The sequence below is a fragment of the Tiliqua scincoides genome, chromosome 5 (assembly GCF_035046505.1).
Source record: "Tiliqua scincoides isolate rTilSci1 chromosome 5, rTilSci1.hap2, whole genome shotgun sequence".
Taxonomy (NCBI): domain Eukaryota; kingdom Metazoa; phylum Chordata; class Lepidosauria; order Squamata; family Scincidae; genus Tiliqua; species Tiliqua scincoides.
The window spans coordinates 36,291,484-36,311,608 of record NC_089825.1 but is presented as its reverse complement, the minus strand read 5'-3'; the positions used below and the strand labels follow the sequence as shown (position 1 = coordinate 36,311,608).

The window sequence follows — 20,125 nt, the reverse complement described above, 5'->3', positions numbered from 1 at the left end:
TATGCAAGTGAAAAAGGTTGGGAACCACTGCAGGAGATCCATGAATCAAATCCACCTTTAAGGTGGACATGAGGAGAACCATGAATCAAAGACACCTTTAAGGTGTCTGGTGTGCTAAGCCAGAAGCTCTACATACAACATACAACCCATAACACATAATTGAGAGTGTGCAATTCAATTCACAGCAGAGAGATGAGATATTTGGAACCCTTTTTACTCAGAAGTAGACCCACTGCTTTCCATGGGTGTTATTCTTAAGTAATGGTGCACTGAATTGTAACCTGGGAAGGAGGGTCGCATCCTGGTGTTTCAAAAAACAGACCTGCTTTGCAAGTATTTGCAAAGCAGAACCAGGCTGCAGCAGAAGGAAGGAGAAAAAAAGGTTAACTTTGGCTGGAATGTCCCTGGAAAGTAACTATAGCAACTAAGGAGGTGCCTGCCTGAGCTGAGCAATAGCTCAGCTGAGAAACAAACTTTTCAGGGTTGAAAGGCCCTGCCCTCTGATTGACCTGGAGATAAGCCGAAGTGATAATTGGAGTTTGATTACTTGGCAAAAATTTACTCACTATACTATAGTATACTATATGTGAGTATCTAAGGTATTATATTGATCAGAATTATGATCTTTGGAGTAGGGCTTGGCACAAACTCTAAGGGAGCTGCCACATGAGTTCATAGTTGTGGTGACATTTGAAACAGGAGTTTCCTGGGTCCGGTTTACTCTCACAGGGCAAAACCTATGCATGTTTAAAGTCCGACTGGGGCTTGCACAACAATAAACATGCAGAGAATTGCAGCTGTTATCACCATATTACCTATCAATTCTCCTGGAGTTACGAAAGGTTGTACCCTAAAAAAAAGTTATGACTAAGCACCATTGAAATAAATAAGTTAGTCATCACTAACTGAAGCCCTATTAATTTCACCTGGATGGAAGACATGAAAATGACTACAAACTGCTTATACCAAGTCAGATCTTTTGTCCATTTAGCTCTGTAATGTCTACACTCAATGCCAGAAGGTCTCCAGGACTGCTTTCCCAGCCCTACAAATTCTAACTCTCTTAGGACACAGACCACAGTGAAAGATTTGAAACCCAGCTGTCATAGTCACCAAATGACTGCACTGCAATCCAGCAGGAAAGGCATACAATCAAAGGGATCTTTCTTCATTTTAGCTCTGCTACAAAAATGTGATTATAAACACACTACTACTATACTGCTAGCTACATTGATTTTGGCTTGGCTAGAAACGCCTGAGGGAATCTTATGTCCCAAGGACCAACTTTTGCCACCATCCTTAGTTTATCTATTGTATTGGTCCTAAATCAGCTTAATCTGTTTTATGGGCTTGTTAATGTCACTAAGTGTGTTGGATCTTAACATTTAGTACAGATGTCAATTCAGGCTCTATTGAGAGGTGACCAAAGTAAATCTGGAATGGAAGGGTTGTGGTTTTATAGCAAATGTAATGCAGTGTGGCTGCAAGAACCTTACAAAGTCTGTCTCGCCATCAAAGGCTAAACCAACATTCTTGCATCTATCACAAGGCTAAGTGCTTTACTACAGCACCCTGATTCAAAACATATTCTTTGTAAAGTAAAGCCTTTGAGTTTCACAAGACATAGTGAGTGCCAGCAACATTTACTGGAAAGATGGCTGACTTTGACTCTGCAAAATCCAAATTTGAGTACCAAAATTGCCAGTGGTCCATTATGTGGGCTCAGGCAATTCACTCTCTGGCTGCATTTGTTTTTCGGCTTGAAAATAGCAGGAAGTGAAGTCACTAGCAGGCTTCTAGCAGACTTCTAAGTATGATTCAAAAATAAATAAACTACACAGAAGCTGCACAGAAAATGGCACCAAATTCAAAAGTGCATGGGGTCTTTACCATAGGGATGCAGTGGCTAGAGTGGCACCACCCTGCCCCCGATACAGAATCCTTACATGTAGACAGCCATGTTTTCTAGCACAGTGCTTGCAGGAAAGATTGCTAGCATGGCAAACATGCTAGATGGTAAAAATGAACCTAACCCTAGAGTACTAGAAGGAGCGGGGATAAAAGCTCTCTAGTGCTGGAAACTGAAAAAACAAAAGCAGCCTCTATTACCATTCTGGGAAGCTCTTTCTATTCACAGGTGCTTCATCCAAAGGCATTCTATTTATCAAATAGTTGGATGTTGTTCCTTACAAATTAACATATGAAGTTGCTTTGTAGGAGAACATTAGATCATCTAGCTCACCATCTAGTTTAGAATCCTAAAACATCTAAGACATCTAGTTTAGAATCCTAAAACTCACGTTTTAAATTTACAGAGCAAAAGTATGCACATAGACTCTCTTACCAATTACACCATAACTAAATTGTGTTAACCAGGTACTCAGGCTTACTTTTGTGAAATTATTTCTATATCTGTTGGGTATATCTGAAGGGAAACTTCATTAGACCTTTTATTAAAAAGAAAAACTAACTAAAAAAGGAATCAAAGCAACAGAAGGTAGAACCCTTGTGTTCTTTGAGGCTTACTATCAGACATACACCACCACATACACAATTCACATTTCTAGGCAGGGTCCTCTTGTCTTCCATACATGGTTCTGTCACAGGTGGTCAGAGCCATCAAGCCTAATGTACAGAGTGAGAGCTTGGTCTTTCAGGTGCTTTAGAGTCTTTGGCAATCAACATTGCATGCAACAGCCATCTCTGAAGCCCATCTGAGAGGCACAGTTAGGAAAATGAGTATCACCTGAGGAAAAGCCTTATACCAAGTTAGGTCCTTGAGTCATCTAGCTCAGTATTGTCAATGCCAACTGACTGTGACTCTCCAGAGTTTCAGACAAGAATTTTTCTCTGTCTGAGTTGGGGATGCCAGAGATTGGAACTGGACCATCTACATAGTCTTCCACTTAGCTTCAGCCCTTTCCCTGCTAGATCAGAAACAAAGGGCACAATCCTAACCAGGTCTACTCAAAAGTAAGTCCTATTTTGTTCAATGGGGCTTACTCTCAGGAAAGTGTGGTTAGAATTGCAGCCAAAGTTAATCTACTCCAGCATTCATTACAAAAATTCTAGCAAACAGCAGGTATTAGGAGGTGAGCTATTGGAGACAGACAAGCAGGCAGTAGTATACCTTTGTCCACATCTTCCATGAGTTTCTGCCCTCCTTAGGGTCAGCAAAAATCTTTAAACTGCTTCCTCTGTTAACATTCTGAAACCAACTGCAATCATGGTATAACACCATGTCTTCTGCCAGAAACATCCTTTTCTCCCCCCCTTTTATGTTAGTTTTCAAGTTTCATCAGGAAGTAGAGTGTTGTGTAACTCAAAAGCTCAAACATTGTGTTTCTCTTTTATTCCTTCAATACAATTTCATCTGCAAGATAGAAATTATAAAAACACACATATACACAATTGTGTAGATCTCTTTCTGGACAGAGTTTTAATTTATGCAAGACTGGGGGGAAAAGTCAGCAAAGTGCTGGCTGGAAGAGAGAAGATAGAGGAAAGAACAACAAAAAGAAGGGGAAACAACAACAGCAACAAAATCTAGCGCTTAGTGTTTACTCAGAAATTAGTATTGGTATTTTAACTGTGCAAAAGTAACCTTTGAGTGTTAGTTATTTACCAATAAGATCTTGCTATGAATAGAGCTTCACATGGCTTATTCTTCAACCTTAGATCAGGTTACTCCATCTCCTAATGATGGGAATGCAATCTGACTTTACATTTCATTTAGAGCACATTCTATATGTGTTTACTCAAAAGTGTACCATTCTGTTCAATGGGAGGGCTTTTGTGCTTTTAACAACTGCATGGGAGGCAGCCATTCAACAGGTGCAGTTTTTCCCCTTTATTCCCATCTTTCAGGTTTTGAATTTCTGCTTCTCATTTAACTCTTCAAGGCACAGATATCTGACCAGGAAAAAAAAGTAGCAAACCTAACACAAATGATTAACTTGATGTATAAGAAATAATCAGTAAAACTTTGCCTAGAAAGTTAAATATGTATGTATTTTTTAACACTGTTCTGAGAACTGATTGATCCCTCCTAGGCACTGTCTGATGTTTCTGCTCCTTTCATCAGTGGAAACTTTTGTTCTGTTCTTCCACCCCACCCACTACCCATCTTCTCCATGTACAGGTATTTGCATGTTTGAAGATTATACTACACTAAGAGGCTACAGCAGAAATTCATCTCAAAGTTCTAGAAAACCTTAGGAAATAGAAGGGCTCAAGATTCAGTCACCTCAACTGAACATTTTTGCTTTTTCCTATATGTCATTTGTTTTTCTCTTTGTAAAGGATGTATATGGTTGCAATGCCCTTTGTGTAAGGGAGGGTGTACTGTAGGGTTAACAGAGCCTTTGGTACTTTCCCTCTTGAAACACTGATTTGGGGTTTAGACAATCCAAAACACTCAATTCACATCAGATCGCCTCATTTGTCATCATTCTTGAAAATCAGCTTTTCAGATTTCCATCTAAGGGAAGAGAGGAATGATTCTACAATGCAATGTATCTGAAGAGGACCATTTTAATTGACAGTATTTAAGCATATAGACTGAGCACAGATTCTAAGCTAGATTCCACCCCTACTAAGAATCCAAGTGAAAATGGTTTTAGAGCAACTAAAGCTGCCCACTTCAAAGAAGAGATTCCCTCTCCCATAGGACTATTGTTTTTCTAATACATATACTGCCCTGAAGTTTTATAAACAGTTAGATGCAACAGGTGAAGTGGATTTTGGCTTCCCCTGAAACAGATTCCTTTCAGAATAGTCCTGTCTGCTTACAGTTTGTAGCTTTACCACAGATCTCATGCAACAAAACTGAATTTCCCTGTGCCCTCTGTGACCCATTATGGTACTTTGTTAACATACATTCTGAGAAGTTCCAAATCACATTTGAAAGATAGGACGACTCTGGTACAACCCCCAGCTAGCAGCAAAAATGACAAAAGAAATTATGATTAATTTAACTGGAAGAGTTGACTTTAATTTAGCCAAATGAGCTACTAAAATGATTTTCCTGTAACTGTGTGTTGCTACTCTCACTTCCACCTATAGGCTTACAGTTATTTAGATACAAAAGGGATGGGTAGGAAGAGTTGCATTGGTAAGATTTTCAAAAGTTATTATGTTATTACATACATTAATTTTAATCATATTATGAAAAAGTCTTCCATGACACACTATTTTATTCCACATTGTCTCAGGTGTATAGATTTGTCATAGTTTTCACTACAGTACAGATCTAAAACCAAAATTGGTTGATGTGGAAACAGAACTCAGTTTTCCTGGAAACATTTAAGAACTTTCATGTGTGAAATGTAATATATCACACTAAAGAACTGCAAGAGGCTTTTAAAGAATGTACTAGGCTCAAGCTCTAGGGAGGAAAAACTTACTGTTTGAAGACTGGTCAATAGAAGCTTCTCCAACTGTTATTTTTGTAGAGATCAGGTTACCTGGTGCATTTGTCAACAACTTTGAATTATAACCAAGTAATATTTTGTAACATTTGGTCACCAAAGTAAATTTATACTACCTATTCAACTCTTAAATTACCATCTTCAAGACTAATATAAATATACTGCAATTTAACTATTTTTCTGCAAATTCTTTTAAACTGAATATAGAGCTTTTTAAATCCAGATTTTTAAAGTGTTACATTCTTAAAAAAAAAGCTAATGAACAGTATTGGAAAAGAAAACAATGCCAGTTTGAGAACAATGGAAGAATAATGTATTTTAAACCAAGTGGAAATAATTGATCAATATTCAATAATATTGAATCCTATTTTCAGGCACTATTTTCAAATTCTAATATGCAGTATTAAGAGAGGAGATTGGGTTTAAAAGTAAAGGCACAATCCTAACCTAATTAGGATTGCAGCCTACGTAAAATAGAAGCTAATTGAATACTTTATAAGGTCCCCAGCACCTAGCAATGAAGATTTAATCAATTTATGTTTAATATATATCTTTTTTTCACAGAATGCTAAATGCATGTGTGACTACAAAGCTAACTATATATCAAATAACTACTTGGATCTGCATGTCTGAACTCTTTCTCCCACAGCCTGTGTTAAACTGTCATCTTAGGGATACTTAAAAATACAACCCATTGAAGTCAATGGGTGGGTGTTGCCTCCAAGTAAATGGAATTAAGGTTACAAAAAAAAGTATGCACAACAAATATTAGCGAATTACGTAACCATGAATCCTAATCAATTTCATCATTCAAACTATTTATCTCACTTTTTTCGTTTGCATGTAATTATCCCAATTATTTCACAATAATCCCAATTATTTCAGAAGAAAGACCAACACTAAACATGCAAGATTACTTATATACAGAATCCAGTATACCAATATTCATTCATTAAATGTAAAGATCTTTACTGAAGACATGTTAATTTTATAATAAACTAAGTAACACTGATCTAATCATAGAACTTTACTTTCAGAATGTCAGAAACGGTTAGTTATTAAAGAATGGTTTATACTAACCAATACTTAGTAAATACTAACTAATGGTTAGTTATTAAAGAACTAACTAATGGTTAGTTATTAAAGAAACAGTAAGGCTGCAATTCTCCATTTACCTGAAAGTAAGTTTCATTGAACTTAATGAGATTAACTTCTGAGACTTTGGATCTTGCTACAGGGCCACAAGCCCAAGACTACTCACTTGAAAGTAAGGAATTATACGGAATTGGCTCCTAAATAAACTTTTTCAAGGTTGGGTTGCCAGACTATGCCCATAACGTAACTGATGATGCTGAATGTTGTCTGGAATCTCAGAATAAATTTTGTTTTAATCATCACAGTGGTGAACAGCTTTACTGCAGTAGGATTTAATGCTTGAACTAGCTTATTGTAGTCTTTTAAAAATATCTTCCTCCTTTGCAAAATAATCACATGAGAAGACAAACTTCTGTTTTACCACCACAGAACACAAATCAGACACCTATATTGCTTGTATCTAATATGAACATTTTACATGTATAAACAGCCATAAAAATATTTCCACATATTGAAACTTATGCAATCTTAATTACAACCCTTATGAGATCACACTAATTTGTGAGTAAGCCTGCTTCAGTGATACCTAGAAATTACATGAGTTTTACAATATGTTTCACAGCTATCTTGTCCAGTGTAATTATTGTTTTTTAAGACAAGTTTTACTTTCATTCTGCAATTTCTGACCAAATACTTGGGTTAAAACTGTTTCCTGTGAAATCATCTAATATCTGTTTGTATATTTGTAACCTGTGTGAACCTAATGTAGACATACAAACAATCATGTTTATTTCAAACACTGATTTTTGTATGGCTTAATAGCAAGACTCAGTAAACAAATGACTAATATGAATATTACTCAGTGTAGTAGTTTTCCAAGTATACCATATAGTTTGCTAACATGAGTCAACTGACCATTTTTATCTATTTCTATGGTTGTTTTTATTTCCAGTTTCTTGGATGCTCTTATGTTAAAGATACAGTGTTATGCAAACAGACAAGTTAGACATTCAAAATAATTGTTATTATATTAAAAACCTGCAGTTGTTTGAGAGAAAGCTTTTGAGTTCAAAATCCAAAAATTGATGTTATTCCATACAGTCTCAAAACAAAATTATAATACAAAATGTACAGGGAAATGTGGAACTGAGTACACACTGAATAAGCAATAAAGATTGCAGTGATTTTGCCAAATGTTCTGTTTATAGGAACTGAGTGGTGGCACAAGGGACTAGAATGGTCACTTTTCTGTCAGGAAGGATTTCTATATCCCTTTGAGAGTTGCATGAAAGGCCAAAATTCAACATGTGATGCTTTCCCTTGGGTGGAGATATTGCCTTAGCATAAAAAGGCACAGAAGCCTTGCCAGGAAAAGGTGCCAGAAGCTCTGAGTGTTTATTATAAACATAGCCAAAAAAAGTCCTCCCAGTTCAGCTGCAGCACCTTCCCCATCCAGTCTTGTACTCATTTCTCTGTACAATTAATCTTATTATTTTGTGGTGTACACATTTGATAGTAAGCAATAGACATTATAGTGATTTTGCCAAATATTCTGTTTATAGGAGCCCAAGTGTGGCACTAGGAACTAGAACTGTCACTTCCCTGTCTATATCCCTTTGAGAGTTGCATGAAAACTTGAGTCTAACATGCAAAGTTTCCATAACCATCACCACTCTTAAAACCCTCTTATTTCTTTTTTTTAAAAGGATCACAAAGTAGCTTTGCCTTCCTTTCTCCAGATATTCAGACACAGAAATCTGGAGGGTTGAACTTCTGTCAGGCTGTGCAAACTTTCTGAGCTTCTCTTTCTCCTGTTAGCATTTTGGGGTGGACTGTACGCATTTAAAATGAGAAACAAGGTGGTTTCAGACCTATTAAATAATTTTTTTTTTGTTTTTAAAAAAAGAGCCTCACAGGAAAAAAAATTTAAATGGTGGGCGTTTGGATGGGAAGTCCCACCTCAGGCTGAGTGCTAGTGGTGTGAGGCACCATTTCTCCAGAAATTCTCTTGAATAGGAAAAGGGTGACCTATTCAGAGCACCTTCTCATACTGAGAGGAGAGAGAGAGAGAGAGAGAGAGAGAGAGAGATGAGGTGAAGATGCAGGCTGCTGGGGAAGTGGCTGGGGAAGCCTGGCAGGTCAGCCCCACAGGATGGTGCAAGCTTGCAAGCCAGCAGCCCCCACCAAGCCTTCCCCAGCCCTTGAAGGGTGAAGAGGGAGGAATGGCAGGCAAGCCTCAGGGAGAGGAAGGAGGAGCTGCCTCTCCTCCATCAGCTCATTTCCTCCAGTTCTTTCTTTTTAAAGTAGTAATAAGTAGTCATTTTTTGAAAAAGAGGCCCAGGAGGAGGACAATGGGAGGAAGGAAGCCCAGCCATCCCTCCCCCCAGACAACAGAGAGCCCAGGGATGCAAGGGGGGGGGTCCCAGTTTCGCGCCACAAACACAAGAGCAGCCGGTCCTGTCCCCAAAGCCAGTGAATGGAGAGCAGCGCGGGCAAATCAAGCAACCGCAGCAGCCCGCACAAGCCCGGCCGAGAGCGCTGGTAGGCGCAGCCCTGGACCAATGAGGCGCCGCCCTGTTACACACACAGCCCAAGTCACATCCCCGGAGCTCACGCGCGGCTTACTATGATTACTATGGCTACTCCCTTGCAAGGCTTGCTCTGGTGGCCGCGTCGCCAGCGCGCTCTGCATGGTGAGGCTGCACCCGTGCGCCCCCCGCGCCCTCTCCCCAAGGCTGGGCAGTTGCCACCGTTGCATGGGCAACTAGACCCAAGAAGGTCTTGGTTGTGTGTGGGGGGTGCTTTTGGGGAGGGGAAATATATTTTATTTACGCAGCTGCTAGTGATTGTCTCTGGAGGAAGAGAGCGAGAGGTTTGCATGATCTGTGGCTGCGATCCTCCCCCTAGTTTCCTGGGAGTAAGCCCAATAGGCGATCATGGGACTTACTTCTGAGTAGACATGCAAAAGCTGGGGCTCTCAGTGCGACCCAGCCCAGGAAAAAGGGAGGAACCGTGTGCTGCAAAAGGGTGCTCATGTATGAGTCAGCTGTGGATATGTCCAAGACGGATTAAATCTATGTCCATGGCATGCTGGGGAAGTCATACGTTGCGCCAAAGGCAAGGTGGGGGCGGGGAAGGGAGGGGGGTGTTAAAAAAAAAGCCACCCCACTGCAATGCTGACCAATGATACTTTTTCTAGCGTGGGGCTAATTCCAGGGAAAGGTTTTGGGATCATCTCCCTCTGCACGAGTTCCTGCAATTTCAGGCATCCATTTTCTCCAGCTCTTCTCTCCCCCACCCCTCAAAAGAGCCGCGTTGGAAAGCTTCTGTCGACGCCCTGCCCCCCCCCCCAACACTTAGCGAGTTTCTCCTATGCAGCCCTGTTCCACCGCTAAAAGTAGAATGACTGATCTCCATATTGCATGTATCCAGAAGTCAGGAAAACCCAACTCTGGTGGGGGAAAAATATATAGGTCAGAGTTCGTTAGAAGAGGCCCAGGACTCCAAAATTGTACACAACCACACTAGTTCCATCCTATCTATTTCCCCTGGTTTAAAAAAAACTTAATTCTGACTGCTTTTTACTCTTGATTTTAAGAACCTTTCCAAATCCTTTCCAGTGGTCCGCCCTGGTGACTTCACAAGTATCCAGATAAACGCAACTTTACAGATTCTATTCCCACCTCCAAATTTAAGATAAATTTGCAAATTGCAACAGTGTAAGGAATTTGTATCTATTATTGGCTCAGTCTTAAGAGAGGTGAAACAATTGCCAGTTTCTGTATATTTGTTTCTGCTAGGAAGTATAGTAACCATATACCATTTTGCATTAAAAAAAAAACAATTTTGCATGAAATTATTCAGGCAAATTTTTATTCTTAGGGCTAGTAATGTTTTGTAACTTATTCCAAAAGGAAATTTTGCCAATTAACAAGAGAATGCTTTTTTAAAATTCCTGATGAAACTTTTAACAAACATACAACTCCTATGGGAAGTTATTCAAACCAAATGCTGTAGTCCTACGTCTTTTGAAATATTATAAAGCCAGACCCCTGCATTTTCAGCAGAAGGTTCAAACAGACTACTGTTTGTAACTAACAAAATATTAGATTCGTTTTCAATTAAATTATCCATAAATTTTAAATACAGTACAATAATATCTTTGTAGAATAGATCCTAATTTTCTCTAACATCAGAGGTACTTTTACATGCCCATTAGGGTTTTAATTTGATTGAACTGGCTATAATTTCTAGCTTGTTTCCATTACAAAAATGAATTCATTACTGTTTTCTTAAACAATTTTTATAGCTCATTCACTCCTATTTTTGGAAAGAGGGTTGGCAACCTATTTGAAACATGTTATTTTCAAATGTAATACATTCCATCAAGTTAAAATGGAACTTTGCAGTAAATATATTTAGTATTGCAGTTCAGGCTTATCTATACTACTGTGTAACAATATTGATTTGAAAAATATTTGACAAAAAGATGTTTTGACTTGGTTTTTTAAAAATTAAATAAAAAACTAAAATATGAGTACTAATTAACCAAACATTTGAAAGATATTAAGCTCTGTTCACATCCCATAGTCAGAAAAGCACACAGGTAGATTTTCTACAGTCTTGCACGTGAAAAGTAGAAACTTGATTATTGGTAAAACCACTGGCCTCAGCTTGTACCTACTAATTAAAAAGCTTATTTGCACATATTCGACCAGCACAAAAGCTATTGCAGAAAAACACAAGCTTCCTTCAACAAAAATGTACAAGCATTATAAATGGCTGAAAGTTCAACTTACAACAAAAATTTCTACAATCAAAACCTACACAGCAATCATGCATATTTACACAAAAGTAAATCCCATTGTATTCAGTGGGTCCTATTCCAAAGGAGGTGTGCATAAGATTGCATCATTAGTTTTGTTTGGAATTAGAAAATTATATCTAGTTAATTTATTACTGAAAGTATAAGTTCAGGAAATACTTATTTTGAAAAAGTCATACTGTTTAGACTGTAACAACATGGGATGAGTTTCACATTGTTCCTAAATATCTTTCTGTATTTTATCTTTTGCATGCAAGTACCAATCCTGTTTTCCTTTTGTAAAGCTTATATTTGTATACACTGCAGTATTTGATGCTACTTTCTTGTGACAAAAACACAGCTAGCAAAGACACTGAAATGCATTTATAATAGTTTTTTTCACACTAAAATCATGGTGTGTTTTTTTAAGATTACCTGTTACAGGAGTGGAGGTAAACTGAAAAAAAAAATCCCATTTATACAGAAATATTGTTGCATATGGAGACTGCCCCTATTAACTAATAAAAGTACTTGACGATTTTCCATAGGCATTCTGATATATCCTCCCCCTCCCCATCGATGCAGAATAAATGAACCCATTCACTAAAGTGAATTCTTAAACAAAACCTACTGGATTCCTATATATTAAATACAGAGCTGGCTTTCATTTCCGTATCCTTTCTTCATCTTCAGGCCACATTTTGTTTGTACTGGAACCAGGCTCCACACACACTGACCCCTCCCCCCACAAACCCACCATTGTGCTCTTTACAAATGTTGAAAATTATGAATGGTTCCTTGAACCGAATGGAGGAGGGGTGGAGAATGGGGTGGGGAGGTGGGTGGGTGGATTCTTCTCTCTGCGCTATGGTAATCCTGGGGCTAGGTTGTCTGATCATTCCCCTTTTTTGAGCTGGGAGCCACCATTAACTTGATTTAAAAGAAAAGGGGAAGGAAGCAGCTGTGGCTGGAGGGGGGGGGCAGATGTCCGGAGCAGCACGCTCTCCTCTGCCCCTGAGCACTCCCACTTTTTAATCACTCTCCAACTGGCCTCCACCCCTTTTGTCCTTCGATTCATAACGATGGACGCTGGAGTCGCTGCAACCTACGCTCATCAAACCGCCAGCAGTATTACTATGCAGGAAGGAAGGGGGTGGGTGGCTGGGTGGCTGCCTGGCTGGGAGCTGTTTCAAGGAGACCCCCGCCTCTCCCTCCTCCCGCCCTCTCCGAGACCCCTCGCTCTTTCTCTGGCTCGCAGCCAATCGCCAACCAGCAAGCAGACAGAACCACCAAACACGAAACCGCAGGACAAAAGTGGCGGTGGCGCACATGGATGGAGAGCTTGGAGAGCCAGGGTGGCGGCATGAGAATCGCCCCCCTTACCCCCACCTCCAACTCCCTCAGAGCTGTAATTGCAGTCTACCCACCCACTCACCCAAGACGTTTTGCCCAGCCCTGTTGGGGCGAGGTTGCACAAGCGACCTACATGAGTCACCCCAACGATGGTGAAGAAGGAGGCGAAGGGGTGGTCATGAGGTTGCACTTGGCTGTCCCCCCTCTCTCTCTGCCCCCCCTTTTGCCAAACGCAAAGCGAACCTTTGCTTCTCCCAGCCTTTTCGGTAGGATTTCAGTTGCACAAATCTGGAAAACTCTCCAGCACCCAGAAGCTTCATGCATTTGCAAAAGAATGTGTCTGTTTGTGTACAGAGCAACCAAACCCACAACAGAAAGTAGTAGTAAACGGGGAGGGGGGGAGACCACGCGGTCAGGGCTCCGCGCCCATCAACTCCCCCCCCACCCCCTTCCTTCAAAAACTTGTCCTGGACGACAGAAACAGCTTCGCTTCCCCTCCTCCTTTGTGTGTTTGTGCGCTTCAAGCTGCTGCTATCTAATTGAGGCGTTGGGATTCCTCACGTGAGAAGTTGATTTGTAGTTTGAACACGTGGCTCATTCAAAAAAGCCGGAATATTCAAGTGATTTTCTCTCCTCCCCCCTCCTCCTCCTCCCCCCTCGGGATTTTTCCCCCCCTTTTCGAAGAGGCGGTGCCTACACTCACGTATTGTAACATTTTCATACTCCGCCTGCTGCTGTTGCTGCCGCCGCCAAGGGGGCTTGGGGGCAAGACAAAAAAAGTAGTTTCCCCCCATCTCTCCTCCCGGGTTTATCTTTATTTTTTTCTTTTAACCCGCCAGCCATCCTAGTCCTACAAACGTCGTGATTTCCCCCACTCCTCCGGATAACGCAGCGATTTGGCATCAAGCTCTGGGTTTTTTTTTTCTCTTCAATATATTAAACTCCGGTGAGAAAGAGGGGTGGGTGGGGGAGGGACTGGCACAAACTGCTTTTATGTTATTTTGTTCCCCATCCCCCTCCTCTCCCTCTCCTCTCTTTATTTTACTCCTCGGATCTTTCAAGGAGGGGGTGTTGATCTCTCTTCCCCCCTCCCCTCCCCCGTTTTGGGTTTCGTTGCAAGACGGCGTGTGCGTGGTGTGTTTTTTTTTAAAAGCAAAGCTCTATTTTTAATTAACACACTCGCACTCACGCACGCACGACCATGAATAAGCTCTACATCGGGAACCTGGGCGAGAACGTGAGTCCTCTGGACCTCGAAAGTCTCTTTAAAGAGTCCAAGATCCCTTTCACCGGCCAGTTCCTCGTGAAGACGGGATACGCGTTCGTCGACTGCCCCGACGAAAACTGGGCTATGAAGGCCATCGAGGCACTTTCAGGTGGGTGAATCCCCCCCATCTTAGGCTTATCGTACCTTCCCCCATCTCTCTAGGCGCCATCCTTTCCCTTCTCCCCTGCACGCCCCCAAAGCGAGTGTCTGCTCCTTTCTCCCCATGTTGCCCCGGTGAATCCCCCCATCTTAGGCTTATCTTACCTGCCCCCCGCCCCCCATCTCTAGGCGCCATCCTCTCCAAAGCGAGTGGCTCTCCTCCCCATGGTGCTCTGAGTGCCCATTTTCAGCACGGCCCCGAATCCCCCTCCGGGTGCGCCGCCCGGCTGGCGAGGCTGCACTTATTTTGGAGAGCCTGAGCGGCACAACGCAGGGCCTTCGGGGGGCGACCGCTCCGTTAGCCGCAGCCACCTGGCTGCTCCCACTGTCCCCTTCTCCCACCCCCTCCTCCCCCATGTGCAGCTCACAGACACGCTGTCAGGTAAAGCGCAGGCTGATGGGTTGAAAGCCGCCCCCCCCTGGAAATGGAGAAGCAGGCCGCCACGAGGCCTTGGCACACCTAGGAGAACCCCCCCCAAGCCCCGAACAGTTCCCTGGTGGAGCGCCAGGGAGCTGCCCCCCCCCCGCGTTTGAGAGGGGGCGGAGGGCCCAATCCCAGCCAGTCTTCCAGTGCTGGTGCAGCTGCGCCCGCATCCTGTGGCGGAGGGGCAGTCCCTGGGCCTTCCCGAGGGATGGGGACGTGTGTTCCTTGACCACGGGGCTGCACTGGGGCTGGAAAGTTGGCTCGGATTGGGCCCTGAGGCGCGCAGGATCGCTGGGCACAGACACGGCTCTCCAGGGCCTAAGTACCCCTCGCAGGGCGAAGGGACCCGCAGCTCTCCACGCGCGCACTCGGCGCCTCCCTCCCATGCAGGTCTCCCCTCCCCCCACGGAGAGGGGAGAGAGTCCCCCTTGCTGCAAAGGCAGCTGGCGGGATTAGGAGGAGAGGACAGAAGGCGCCCCGCTTGGGCGCAACGCGGCGCGCGCCCTTGGAGAGCTTTGCGCGCAGAGCGGGCCGCCCCCCGCCTGGTGAAGCCCTTTCTGAAGAAGGCCACACACGACTGCAGGGGGGACGCGGGGCGCTCACAAGCACAACACACTGGCGCACCTCTCCTAGTTTCAGTCCACCCCTCCTGTTGTTTGGCCCTGGGGGGGGGAGAGGGAAGTGGAGGGTTGAAGGCCGCGGTGGGGCTGCACTGAGGCTGGCGTGTAGCTCACCCCCTCCCCCGGTTCTCACGCAGCCAGCGGGCATGCGGCGCTGCTCGCTTTGACATCCTGTTTTTGTGCGAGGAGGCAACTTGGAGCGCCGGCCGGCCGGCCGGCCAGGGAGGGAGGCTGTTTGTTCGTGTCTTGCTTCTGCAGCCTCCATGGGTCGTGGGGCGTCCTGGTCTTTGACCCCGTGGGTGTTCTTCAGAATGAGCTTGTAGCAAAGAGTGCTTTTGCGGGGGGGGGGGGAAGACACTTTTTTCTACTCCAGGCCAGCAGTTCCTGTTTCCTTGTGACCAGTTCTAGAGGCCTGTTTTAGTCTCCTCAGGGGAGCTATCCTTGTGTGTGTGTGTGTTACATGGTAACCTCTTCACACATCACTTTGAAAGGCAAAAAGAAACAAGGAGCAACGCACTTCCTTCCCAAGGCAGCCCCCTACTCAGTAGGCCTTTCCAAAGCATTGATCTTGGGCAGGCCTCATTGGAAAGTAGCTCTGGGGCTTTGTGGTTATCAGGCCCACCATGTTTTCTGTTGCTGCTGTGCAACTTTTGGTGAATGAGCCTCACGCTACACATTTCTGTTTCCTGTGCAGTTTTTACACAAGCCCACATTCAATCTGGGAGGGGCCCTTGGTTGGGGGTGGAGGGAAGAAGCCCGGAACCACAAATTCTGAATTGAGTTGTATTCCTCTTTGCAGGTAAAGTTGAACTGCATGGTAAACTCATAGAAGTTGAGCATTCAGTTCCCAAAAGACAAAGGTAATTCATTTCTTCTTGTTGTTCTCTTTCTCAGAATTAAAAGCTTCATCATTCACACAGGGTGGGAGAAGAAGGTTAATGTGATGCTTAACAACCTAGTAGTTAAACATGAGCTGAACCTGGTTGTTACTTTGTGATGGTCAATAATATTGGTTTCCTAAGGAGTGCTGTCAACATTGCTGTGGGTGTACAGGGAAAGCTCAATCTCCATTGGCAATGGTGCCAAATTCCAAATAGGTTAAAGGTTTTGTAGTAAGGCTAATTTTTGAGTGATAGAGGAATATTAAAATCCATGTATTGGGACTGTAGAATAAACAAACTTTAAGCATGTTGCACTTTTGTGTGTTTTTGAAGTTTTGGTTATGAGGCGTTGCAGAAAATATTTTAAAGAGAGAGCTTTATTTAAATGGATATATACCTTTATCAGCAGATGCTCCCATATATTGCTGTGGGAGCATACCCATTTTTTTTCCTCGTGGAAAGATACTGTACACACTTAGTTTTTTGTGTTCCGTGAAGTAAGTACATCAGGGCTAGTAAGTAGAGAGTACTTTAAATCATGTACCAAAGCAATGGGAGAGTTGCTTGTTAGCAGTTCAGTTAAACTTTTTTCCATAAGTGTTTACGTTATAATGCAGTCTTGGTTGTCCAGAGCGCACAGACAAAGGTAGCATATCCTTGTTTTTAAACTCTTCCTGTTTTATACCCTGTCCCAAATACTGTTCAGATGAAATAGCCTTTCTTAAAAGGGCATGCAGATTTGAGGCCTACAAAATATGTTTAGAAGTATTACTGAGTATCTGATCTGGGGAACTAAAAGTGAGTAATTCCATAAAGCAGTATAGAAATTTCATTTGGAAGTACTGTATATGATTATGAGAAAGAGAGACAGCATAATTTTGACAGAAACTTCATCTGAGTTTTCTCAGGCAATGGCATATGTTACCTACTGGCATTTGGGGGGTATGTTTTAGTAATACTTAACATGTGTTTTCCTGCTTGCTTGGTAAAATATGTCTACACTGAAAACATGGGTTGCTAGCTTTTTTACTGGTAACATTTATCTGTGTATCTGTGTACTTTAAGTTCACTAGCAATAGTAAGCTCTTATGTGTACCATTGAAATCTTAAAACTACCTTCAAATGCTATTAGAAGCTAATAGCACTTAAGTTGTAAACTGAAATTAACTTCAAACATATTGAAGTGTTTTGTCTGCTTCATTGAAAATTTTATTTTAATGCGCCGAACAATCAAATTAGAAATCTCACTCTAGACCAGCAAACAATGTAGCAGTGTATCTATATTATGTTAGCCCTCCTTTTTTGAGCAGTGATGAAAATATAAAATCCTAAAATATTTAAATTTCTTCCTGATGAGTGTTCACTCTTTCCCTTATGCTTATTACAGCTTTGCATTTCTAAACGATTATGTGTAGCAATGATTATATCAAGCATCTAATTAAGGAACAATATGTGAAAGCATGTTAAACTTTGAAGGCATTTAATAATGCAGCTGAAGTTACAGAAATAAAATTTTCTGCTGAAAATTTTCTAAAATATTTCCATGACAAAGATATTCCTGGTGGAGATGAGTTAATAGGTGTCAGGATATAAAACTATGTGTTTTTTGTAAACTTGGCAATCTGTGATGTAGGTGCATGCTTGAGAATAAGTTCTACTGAACTCAGTGAGACTTATTTCCTAGTAAACATAATGCATAGGGCTGTAAATAGTGGCCATTAGTATAGCCATTCAGCCTAACTTTTTAGTACTACTTTCTCTGTGTAATTGATTGATTTTTCTGTGAAATGGAGCTATCCTATATTGTTTACCAATACATACTCTCTAACTGGGTCTAATTTAAGAAAATATTCTTTGTATAAAGCGGCCTGCAAATTGTTTACAGATGTTTTCAGTGTTTGGGTAAATACACCAAGATCATATCTGTACATCAAAAATTATCTAGTAAGTTGTTGTGCTGAAATTTTAGATAGGCAAGGGTGTGTGCCATTGGCACCAGTAGGTCTGGGACTGACTTGTTTGGATAAAGGCTTCAGTTGGATTAAAGAAGTAGTTGGACAAATTAATTTGTCAGAACTATTTCTCAGGAAAAACAGCAGTCAAGTAAGCTACATCTGTTAACATTCACAGGTTTTTTCTTTAAAAGACTCAAAGGAATGTTCTATAGTATTATTCTTTATATGCTGCTGAGGTTAAAGTTCTGATCCATTTAGAGATAGGTCTCATCTACAGAACATGCATTCTAGTCCATGCTCTGTATTTACAGATTTTCACCCAGCATAATGAGACCATGCATTAGGGGTAGAGACAGCATGTTGTTATCCATGTCCCCTTTGTGTAATGGTGCCAAGACTTTTTACAAAGCAAAATTAAATTCAAAAGGCCAATCCCTGTTAAGCTGAGTCTTGTTTGTTAAAGAGAATTTTAAGACCCAGCAGTCTTTGCATTCTGGTAGGTTGGCCTTTTAGATAGAAAGGGGACACACCCACAGTTGCAAAAGCAACCTTTATACCTGCTGTGAAAGGCAGTTTAGGATTACTGTGCTCTAGAATGCTCATTGAGTTCAAGATAGACTTGTGTTGTGTTTGGATGGCATAGAGGGAGTTGGGATGCTCCAGGCACTGAAAAAGAATACTTAGACTGCAGTACTTTAAACACTATCTTGGAATAAGCCCCATTGAACACAGTGGTAGTTACTTCTAAGCCTACTTACATAGGCTTGTGCTACAGAGAGGAACAAACTGTTTATAATATGGCTGTAACCAGAAGCTGGGTTTTTTTTCTTACTATGAAAACCTTAAGGGAACATGAAAGGAATGTAGAATTTTTGCATTCATAACCTTGTGGATCATAGGAAACTGCTACCTATTTCATAGAAACTTAGATCACTTCATTCAAAATCTGGGAATGGCATTGTAACAATGCTGGCTTCTAGTTACGCATTACAAAAGAATGCAGAGTATTCTTAGTTGTGATCATTGGTTCCCACACACTTTTGGAAAAAAATTACACAAAACAAGATGGAACATGCATATTGGGAAAATAGTGTGCAAATCTTTTAGTACTCCCTAGCTTGCTGGAAAAGCAGCTGTTCCATTGATGGGCAATATACATACTGTGGGCTGATTATTCAAATAGCACTGATGACTTTCATTGTGTGATGGATAGTTTGGTAGGGGGATGGGCTGGGACCTGACACTGATCACCTGGGGGCTGCATATTGAGTTGGTCCTTGAGGAGCTGAGAGAGCATTGTTTAATTTTGGGTGAATGAGTACCAGGACATGTACATTTGCAAGAATTTGAGTAATGTTCCTTTTTGGAAGTTAGGTCCTGATCTACCTTCATGTCATTTTTTAGGTTTCAAAATGAAATGGCATGTTTTCAGTGCCACTTGGGACTAATGGTTGGTTTTAGGAACAGTGTAGCATAGGATGCATTATAATTGGCACTATGCATATTAAGTGTACTTACTGCACAATGTAGAATCTTTAAGATTTGGTTTCTTGAAAAGAGTATAGCCATCATTGTGGACAAAAGTTCTGGAAAGGAAGCTACTGAACCTCAGCATCCAGTAGTGGTTTGGGGACATAAGAATGAGCTCAGGCAGATGTGCAAGCTGTGAAGTGTACAGACAGGTTTTTGTTGCATTGTACAGCTTAGTTCTCTGTGTGATGTCAAGATTTTGCTTCTCTTCCTTCATTCCGTGCTTGTTGATATGTTCTACTGTTGCAATCCTTGCAGAATACATTAAATTCTGGATTGGATCATTTAAAGCAGGTGGATTGCAAAAGTAGTTTAATGTTTAAATATATAGTCTTGCAACACAGTATACAAAAGCACCAATATCAAAAGTGCTATTAAAATTGCAGAAAAAGAAATCTACACTATTTTTGAAAGGACAGTTTGCAATTTGAGGTCTTCATCTCAACAGAGAAATCTCTAAAATCTGTGATGTGATAATCGCACTTAAATTTTTTCAATCGGGATTTTATTTTTTTTTAAAAAGCCAGTGTTTCTCAGAATATGGGTCGGTTCCTGCTAGGTGTGCCGTGAGCCAGTTTCCGGTGGGTCGCTTAGTACCTAGCTCAACC

The 20,125-nt window shown here is 41.6% G+C and overlaps 1 protein-coding gene across 4 annotated transcripts in view; it reads left to right on the top strand.

Annotated features, from left to right (window-relative positions):
* The first annotated feature begins 13,882 nt into the window (after positions 1–13,882).
* The window catches only part of IGF2BP3 (insulin like growth factor 2 mRNA binding protein 3), a 92,561-nt gene continuing 86,318 nt past the window's right edge, over positions 13,883–20,125 (top strand). For all 4 annotated transcript variants that reach the window (XM_066627699.1, XM_066627698.1, XM_066627697.1 and 1 more), the window contains exons 1-2: positions 13,883–14,057; positions 15,951–16,011. In XM_066627699.1, coding sequence (XP_066483796.1) covers positions 13,883–14,057; positions 15,951–16,011 — 236 coding nt within the window. The remainder of the gene's footprint in view (positions 14,058–15,950; positions 16,012–20,125) is intronic.